The sequence below is a fragment of the Sprattus sprattus genome (assembly GCF_963457725.1).
Source record: "Sprattus sprattus genome assembly, chromosome: 4".
In the NCBI taxonomy this organism is placed as follows: Eukaryota; Metazoa; Chordata; class Actinopteri; order Clupeiformes; family Clupeidae; genus Sprattus; species Sprattus sprattus.
In genome coordinates this window covers 1,680,389-1,690,314 of record NC_137923.1, presented here as the reverse complement: position 1 = coordinate 1,690,314, position 9,926 = coordinate 1,680,389, and the positions used below count along the sequence as shown (strand labels likewise).

The following is a 9,926-nucleotide window of genomic DNA, read 5'->3' as shown; positions in this document are numbered from 1 at the left end:
GCGCCGTGCTCAGGCCCGCTCATCACTGCTTGCAGTTTTAATTATTATTACTTTTCAATAACCTTTTCTCCGAGTTGCTTGGAGTGATCTTTCGTCTTCATGGTGTAACTGACATAACTGTGTAGAACTCTGTTTTCTCATTAAAGAGGGCCTTTTTGTGATTTTTTTGGGTGTCAAAAAGGCCAACTATATTGACCATGATTGATTTATAAAAGCAATAAAAAGGTAAAACATCCCAGGGGTGAATACTTATGCAAGGCAAGTAAACTAAATAAATGTTGGTAAATTAGAATGAAGAACCTACAGGGAAGAGTGAGTAGTTATTCTAAGAACACATACAGCAATGAATGAAAAATGGCAAATGATAGTTCAGACCATATTTATTTTCAGTATTGTTCAAGTTTGAATTAAAACATTATAAGACCATATTCAAAATGTGTCTAAATTAATCCTGAATTGCTCAGGTTATGTAACAAAAGATGTTGAAAACTATTCATAGATTTTTATATCAATAATGATGTCCATTCACATTTCAGTTCAAATGCTGCTCATGCAAGTAATCTATATATGGAATACTAACCTTATTAATTCAAAAGAATTCTATAAAATGAATTAAATCACCCATCCAGAAACTGAGTGACACAAATAATAACATGGAGAAAATAGTATTCACTCATGATGAAGGCTGCTAGAATAGACTATGCGACACACAATGTCCAGCCTCCTCAGAAAAATATCTATAAATAATAAGAAAACATAAGAGGTATCTTACAGACAATGATGTTTATTCCCATATCCCTACACCATGTCAAACTGATGCAGTAAGTCCTGATAAACAAATTACCTGACATCATACAACAATGTATAAAATGGCAAGCATATAAAATACCCAACACACTTTTGGATTTTACAGTGTAAGGGTAGATGCCCTATGCCTATTAGTGATTTAACAATCTAAGAAGTTTGCTGCCATTAGGAGTTCCAAGGCAATCTCTGGGGCAATAGGGAATTCTGGGATTTCTGTAGAGCTGTTGGTGTAACGCACTTTGTATGTAAAATACATGTAGACTTTGGACAGCACGTGTGATGGAATCTCTCTGAAGTGGATCTCGTTTGTTTCATTTTCAGCAAACTGACCTAGAGAGACAATATAGAAGGGAGACAGCATATTATATTATAGAATATTCATAATTCTGAATTTGAGTGACCAAAATCAGGGGGCAGATGTATGTATGCTGTGGAGCACAACGCAAACGCTGATCTAAACCTGTGGCTGATCCCATAAGCAACGCATGCCACCGCCCCTCTATCTGTGATTTGCAGCGCCAATAATTAGAAGGGGTAATTAATCATAGGCACATTTGAGAAGAAGCGCTGTCGATGAATCATGAATTAAGAAACTGATGCCAGAAAAGGAAACAAAAATTTGTAATCAGGAAATAGATAAACACTTGTAACAAGGCGTCATCAAACAGAGGTATAAATCAGGCAGTGATTCTACACCACTAAAAACACTATGTGTGCGGTTATGACAGACACAATCAATAGTGTAGCAGGCAGCTAAATGTAGGGAAGTGGATGGAGTGAAAGAGACATGGCAGGACATAAACAAACATCAACTGAAGTCAAGGTTGCAAAAGGTAGAAATTAGCAAAATTCAGAATACTGAATCCATTGTTTTTAAAAGTTCCCCCCAGGCACGCATCGAACATGCAATCTGAATTAGGCCTACACCTAGTTTTAAAACGCTAAAAAGTTTCAGTGCAAACAGACGTGCACTCTCCCCCTCAGTCTTATACAGACAAACAGGTGCCTAATCAGCTGCTCAGTGCGTATCTCCTTCCATAATTTTGCCCAAAACCCTCCCATGAATGTACAGTCGTGGCCAAATGTTTTGAGAATGACACAAATATACATTTTCGCAAGGTTTGCTGCTTCAGTGTCTTTAGATATTTTTGTCAGATGTTACTATGGAAGACTGAAGTATAATAACAAGCATTTAAGGGTCAAAGGCTTTTATTGACAATTACATGAAGTGGATGCAAAGAGTCAATATTTGCACTTCTGGGCCACATCCTGACTGATGCTTTGAGTTTGTCAGAATTTGTGGGTTTTTGTTTGTCCACCCGCCTCTTGAGGATTAACCACATGTTCTCAATAGGATTAAGGTCTGGGGAGTAGCCTGGCCATGGACCCAAAATATCGATGTTTTGTTCCCAGAGCCACCTAGTTATCACTTTTGCCTAATGGCAAGGTGCTCCATCATGCTGGAAAACATTGTTCATCACCAAACTGTTCCTGGATGGTTGGGAGAAGTTGCTTTCAGAGGATGTGTTGGTACCATTCTTTATTCATGGCTGTGTTCTTAGGCAAAATTGTGAGTGAGACCACTCCCTTGGCTGAGAAGCAGCCCCACACATGAATGGTCTCAGGATGCTTTACTGTTGGCTTGACACAGGACTGATGGTAGCGCTTGCCTTGTCTTCTCCGGACATGCTTATTTGCTGATGCCCCAAACAATCGGAAAAGGGGATTCATCGGAGAAAATGACTTTACCCCAGTCCTCATTACCCCAGTCCACCATCAGATTTCATTATTGTGGATTCACAGGAGTTGTGAATGTTAATGACATTTATAGTTAATGCCATGATCTGGAACATGCCACATAATCGATCGTGTTATATGTTTTGTTGTTGTATTTTTTGGATTTGTTTACATGTTAAGATTCTCGTTGGAGATAGGCAATACCCAGCCCATTTCAACTTCGGCCTCTAGGCTTAATTTAGGCTAAGTATGTGGATATCATCGTAGATGATGGAGGACATTTGCATTAATTGAACTCCGGCAGTGAATGTGTACTGGCTACAGAAAAATGAAATAAAGTTTGCATATATTAGAAATAGTTCATGCTTGGTGTATTTTAAACGTTTATTTTTAAATGTCAGTTAGTGGTCACAATCAGTGCTATAGCCCCTAAATACTTGTCTAAAATCATATTATTGTGATGTCACATATTTTAGTAGAGCCCACAGCACTCCCGGCATGAAAGAGGTTCCAGCGCGCCTGTGTGTGTCATTCTCAAAACATTTAGTGTCATTCTCAAAACATTTAGCCACGACACTATGTCAGTCAGAAATGCACAACTTGTCATGCGCTTCTAGGACAGACAGAATGCGATTTTAGCCATGTGCGGTCCGTTTTCAAGGACTACCATGCGATGCGACAAAATCTTGTCTTAAACATGCTAGCATGTTAGTATATATTTTTTCGTTTATTTGGGTCTATGACCATCTTGGGCAGGAGGAAGAGAGGCAGACGGAGAACCACCTGGAGAAGAACCACAGAACAGGAGATGAAGAAAGAAGGGTTGTCCTGGCAACAACTGGAGCGGAGGGCCCAAGACAGGAGAGGATGGAGGGGCATTGTCGATGGCCTATGTTCCTCTGGGAACTTAAAGGCCTAACTAACTAACTAACTCTATGACAATCTCACTCCTCACTTCGGGAAAGCTTTGGGGAAATGATCAGTTTCGGAGATTAATTATACATCGTGTTTAATTTGCTGCACAAAGCAGTGTTTTGTGCTCTTTGCCCACTTACCTGGACCACTCAACATTGCCTTGATTGTGCCTGAGGTCAGCGCGTGTTCTCTCTTCACAATGAACTCGTGGCCATCTGAGGAAATCAACTTCACGTACGTAGCATCTGGCCCCTCACAGCCGCCGTACGTCTTTTCTTCACCATCTGAATGGACATAACAGCTGAGTTTATAGTTAAATGGCCTTCCTGTACAATTTGAACGTGTAAAACTGTAACGTGTCTGCTAACTAAAATGGACATCACACAACATATTTATTTTGCTTACCCATCATGTCTCTTTACAGTTGTCACCCTGAAGTTTCACCACTAAAAGGAAAAATCACGAGAGAATAAATAGCAAAAATATACGGTTACAATTCATTGCCGTACACCACATCTTTATGAAACCACGTCTCTCTCTCAGACTGGTTACAGTGACGGTAGGCTTCAGGTATTCAGCGTAATACAATATATGTATCTTATGCCTGTATGAGCAAGCACATGAGATGGTTAACTTTATCCATAGGCTCTATTTAGCTTAGCTATCCTTGGTTTGCTAGCAAGCTCTACAGACTTGCGCATCACCCTATTGAGGAAGAAAACTACGTTTATTACTGCCATGGCAGCTAATGGTAATTGTTAATATGCCCTCCTCCATGTATTATAGTATTATAATATATTAAAATAGTCCCATGTATCATGGTTAAATACTCACATTCACCCACCACTCAACTTCGCAGTACAGCTGCCGACTGGGTGAGAACGCCGTTTCTACCGACTCTGCATCTTTATGTCAAAATAAACGCCTCCTGATGGTGAGAGGCTTTTGTGTCCATAAAGTGGCCTTATCTATTTGTGTCCTATCAGTGATTGTTCTCTGTATTGTAGGCGTACAGGTAGCTCCATAAGGCATAGGCCAATAGTGTAAACAAGATAATAACATGGCATTCAGACGATATCCTTTAAAACAAATATGTTTTTGTTATGTTGTGGCATGTGTGTTTTCGTTTAGAACGCAAGTGTCATAAGATTGTGGGACTGAAAACATATTCACAGCCTGTAAGGTATAATACATTCAGTTAAATTCCATTCAAAGTTATTAATAATGCACATTCATATTGGCAGATGAATTCATACATGCATCAGGATGAGCATGATAGCATACATGTACAAACATAACATGGTATGTACATGATACATGCAAAATTGATTGTGGAGAAGGTGGACAGAGATCATTCAAGAATTGTAGAACAGCTTAGTGGGTATACAGTTTGCTCGTATGGTTACTATTACAAGGGTAAGTAGAAGAATGAAACTATGGTGTTACAAGACTAGGGGGTAGAATAAGTGCATGACAGTGTGGTTGGGGTGGGTAGGTATAGGTCGAGTGTTTCTGCAAGTAGGTTAGGTGGAGAGACTACAGCAGCATCCCACAGCGGAGATAGTCTACAGTAGAGTGGAAGAAAGAGACAAAGTGAGGGGGTAGAGTTCGGCAGCCATCTGCATTTGCCAGCAAAGGTAACACTATAAGGGAAAGAAAATTTGGTTAGTAAACATCAATTTGATAAATAGATAAATGTAGGCAAACTGTGGGATAATTGATATGTCACTGTCCCCTTTTTTATGAGAGTAGTATATCTGCCCATGAAGTAGACTGTTGGGTACAAGTAATGTCAATATTAGATATACAAAGTTCCCTAAATGGTAAATAAAGTAATAACATATTTTATTGTGCCAGATGTAGATTCAGTACAACTAGTAATTTAGATGGAAACTGACATTTAATTGGTGGTAGGGACTGAAGATTTTTTTTAAAGGGCTTTTATTTTGACTGTTGTTCTGCCTGGCAACCTGGTGGCATGTTGCAGCTCTTGATGGTAGCTGGGGGCTGGCTTGACAACAAAATAATAAAACACTACCACCCTCTGGATAGGAGTGAGAATGGATCTGAAAGGCATTTTTATCATTTTATCATAACAAATACTATTTTCATATGTTTTATTTTGTATGTTCCATGTTATATGTCTGAGGTCCCTTCCCCCCTCCTGTCTTGCCTATACTTGTCTTTTGTTCTCTATATTTGGTAATATATGAGCAACTAATTGTAATTACATACCAATCTCACTTCACTGTTTGTTTCTCTATTTCTACTTCCCAATGTAGGTCTAGTTATTAAGTACATAATGTTTTGTTGTAATATGTTATATATATATATATATATATACATACATATATATACAAAAAATTGTGTAATATGTAGTGTTTCCAGTCTAAAACCATGCTTTCAGGAATTACGTTATTCTAAATACATGGCAAAAATAGTTTTAGAATAGCCATGTGCATTAGGCTACATGCTGCTTATTTCTCTTTTAAAACAAAATATATGTATTGCACTTCTGACGCTGAACCATGAACTCCCCTTGTCATCCCAAACGGGCTGCCCATAACATTTACTGAGCTTCATGCACTTCATTCTTTAATGTGTCTGTATGGTCTGTGCATGTAAGATTGTCATTGGAATAGATCTGTAGGAATGTGTGGGACTCCACCCTTTCCAACTTGACCTTGTGTGTTTTTCGAGCATTGTCTCCTTTGCTCTTCACCAGTGAGGATTAGAATCTCCACAGCACAGGCCAAGAATCCTCCACTGTAATGTCCTCCAGACTGTTCTCACCACAATCTGTAGATTTGGGTCTCCCTTCCACAGAGCCCCATCATCTGCAAACAATGATTGGACTATTTCAGGGCTAACTTTAGAAAATAAATCATTGATCATAATGGAGAACACAAGGGGCTAATGACACATCCCTCAGAATTCTCTCAAAATGTTCTGAAGAGAACGGATCTCATGTGAACTTGGCTTGGCTTGGCTCCCTCTCATTATACTTCCGTCCCCTGGTTTAAACCATTTAAATACCACCGCCAGTCATGAATGCATGCTTCCAAATTTCATGAGGCATCCAAATATAATAAACTATACAAAATATGGTCCCACTCTTTCAATACACCATAGATAATACTGTGAACACGCAAAGGAAGGTCCTGAGGCATCTCTTGTGTGTTGCCATGTTGGTTATTAGTAGTTATAATGGCCCAGTCTGCCACATACAGACTAATGTTTTAAAACCTTTGTTATTATGTCTTAGATATTTTAACAGTGTCAACAGCCCTGAATGCCTTTGTCTCCCGATTCACACCTCACTATTTTTTATTTTTTTTATGTCATCAAAATCACAAATGTTTTAGTTTTTTAATCCAAGTCTGACACCTCTCGAGCTCTATCTGCAAAGAAATAACGTATAAACCCATGATGACAAGTTGTTCTCTCTACTCTTTTCAGAGCTTTATTCTGAGCAAAATGCGTCACTAGAGGTCACTGTCAACTACTGCAATATGGCCTGTTCCTTTGATGAAGGACTAAAAAGCTTTACGCAAGTCATGATTATAACAGCTAAATATATCTCACAAGCATTATTAGATTACCCACACTTTCATACTGGTACATAACTGAACCTGTGGTAGTATTGCACATGTATGATATACCTACATGCCAAATATATTAATAGACAACTTTACATTTCCAACACCATTGCAGCACAACCTGTTCCTTTTATGTTAATTCATTTTGTGATATCTTGAGGATGCCCACTGATGTTCTCCACACATCCCATACAGGTGTTTGGTACAGATTTAGTATTGGTAACTTAGGAAGACAGTGCACATTGACCTCAGAGGACCTGTGCCCCTTCAGGGCAGTTTTCTTGGCTGGTGGTCAAGGTCCCTAGGGACACGGTGCCATGCCGTGGGAGGGCAGAGGGCCCACAGGGGCACCATCTGTCTCTGACCCGTCTGGGGGGTTATGATCTGATCCATACAGGTTGGAGAGCAAAAGGCTTCTCTGGTCCTCCGACCACTTGGCGGTTGTCCAGTACTCTCTAACAAAAAATGTTATGCAATGTTAATGCAAAAAAAAGTAAATGTAGTGCCTAAATGCAGATATGCGTTTAAAAGCTATTTATAGTTTCCTCAAAATTATAATAAGCTGAAAAGCCAATTAGTATTTTTTACAGATTAGGGGGTGGTTTATGTTGAGGGGATCAGTTAGATAATGTAAGATAGAAGAAAAACATTTAATTTGGTCTGGAGGGAGACGTTATGACTAGACAATTCAGCTTAATTAGAGTTTTGCTAGGCCCTTCCTTTGGCAAGGTTTGAATAGGATGGTTGGCGAGAAGTGTGCTTTCTTTATGTTATGAATTTCTGGGAAAATCATCAGTGGCCGTTCATAAAGACAGCCATTCAGTTCACAGCATGCCCAACCTCATGCTCCATTTATTTCAAGGAGTCAAGATTAAACACAGCTCACTCTCACAGTCAAAGTCGTCAAGCAAATCTCCCACACGGGATAGGTTCTGGTTGTGTTCTGGTTGTGGTAAAAAAAAAAGAAGTTGATCTTTAGTGCGTTTACAATGTGCAGCCAGTAGCTAGTCACTTGTACAAGTGCCATGCTACCAGTGCTGTACAGTTAACATTATAGGAGCAGGAAGCGCTGTAGCCAAATCATTAACATAATAATAATAATAACATAACACAGTGTGCCAACCTCATCTTATTATACCAACCCACTTGTCCTTCCCTTTACTGTCTATACTCGTACCTTGCTCAAACTTAATCTCATAATCTCTTTGCACTATCCACACAAACACAATAAGACTATCTATTTGCACATTCCACACAAGCAGCACCAGATCACTTTCATTTTGGGCATCTACACTGTCACTCACAATCCTACATATTGTACTACAGGGTCAGGCCCATTTATGTATCTGTTCCCACCCGACTCCTTGTGAACATGTTCTCCTTATGTGTATGTGATTTGTGTATGTTGTGTATGTGATTTGTGTATGTTGAATAAGCTACTGGATGTCCTAAAATTTTCCTCTGAATTAATAAAGTATTTATCTATCTATGTATCTAATGTCATGAACCATGAGGAGGTTATGTCATGTCACGCTGAATGGTGGTGTGCTGGTTTGCATCGCTCACTCCCAGGCTGTTGTGTTTTCTGCAACACTCAGAGCCTTCGCTCCATAGCCATTGCCTTCATTTGAACTATTTAATCTGATGGTTTGTCAAAACAAAATCTCATTAAGTGCCATTTGTGTGGAGGCCACTCAGCTTCTCTGTATTTTCTGAATGACAGCTTTGTGTGAGAAGATTAAAAATGTCTGTGTAATGCCACAGTCAAAGCAGAGCCTCTGGGGAGTCTTGATGTATTCAACCCAACAGTTCTGAAGTGGTCAACTGTCAGAGTGCAGGGCAGCTTTTAGTCTGGGGTGAGAGAGGATGCACGGACTTGTGGTTCTGAATTGCCCCTTGCCGAGGTCATCCCTGCTTATTATTAACTCTGCTTTTGGTAAACAGAGAATCATTCTTAACCAGCATTTTTTTTTTTTTTTTTTAATGGTTTGAAATGACCGTCTGTGACCTTTTCCCACAGTCTTTGAGTTCTGACGGAGCTCTGCAAATGGATATGGTCTTGGGCTCCTATTTGCTTTTAATACATTGTGCCATTTTTTCACCACTCCATTGTTTTCCTTTCAGGGTCTAACTGTGAGCTCAGCCAACGGTGTGAGTTATAACCTTATATGGTAAATGGGCTAACTATGGGATGGAGTTATGGGAAGGATGAGAGCACAATAGCCCACGGTGACTGATATAAATACGTAAACAAGTGAAACATTCTTAATGAAACATCACTGAATCAGGTAGTTACTCTGCACCCACGTCTTCTCATGTTCCACCAGTCAGCCAGTTAAAGTTTAGTGTACAATTTGGCTGAGCAAGTATGGTGACATCCTGTCTAATGTGAAAGGGAAACAGGTTGGTGGTTATCACAACCAAAACCAATAAAGAAATGCTAAACACCTCAAGAAGCTGCATGCCACAGGTGCCAGGCATGTCATTGTTGGCTCAGTTTCCAAGTTGGTCTGATGTCCTTCTCCAGAAGACAGCTCTAGAAGCAGCGGAAATATATTCGCCCGGTGTTTATACTGACAATGTCACTCTCACAGGACAGATCATGTTTACACTTGTTTTCAATGTCTTCTTTGACCTACTTCAACGTTATCCATTCTTTTGAGGTTCAGTCTAAGTGTTTCATATCACTAACATTGAGTGTGCAGTTACAAAGCTCTTCTCATTAGAAAGTGTATTACATTTACTGTCCTGTCTGGGAAAAACAATGAAGGCCGTTACTAGGGCAAGGGTTAGACACAGGCCCAATTGTGGTGGCACGACAAAAAAAAAAACACACACACACACACACACACACACACACACACACAA

The 9,926-nt window shown here is 39.6% G+C and overlaps 1 protein-coding gene across 1 annotated transcript; it reads right to left on the bottom strand.

Annotated features, from left to right (window-relative positions):
• Window positions 1-395: 395 nt before the first annotated feature.
• elocb (elongin C paralog b) lies at window positions 396-4,345 on the bottom strand. Its single transcript, XM_080838080.1, has 4 exons — window positions 4,294-4,345; window positions 3,865-3,905; window positions 3,600-3,743; window positions 396-1,137 (listed from the first exon to the last, which is right to left on the bottom strand). The coding sequence occupies exons 2-4, from the start codon at window positions 3,869-3,871 to the stop codon at window positions 947-949; spliced, it is 342 nt and encodes a 113-aa protein (XP_080694206.1). The 5' UTR covers window positions 3,872-3,905; window positions 4,294-4,345; the 3' UTR covers window positions 396-946.
• Window positions 4,346-9,926: the final 5,581 nt, after the last annotated feature.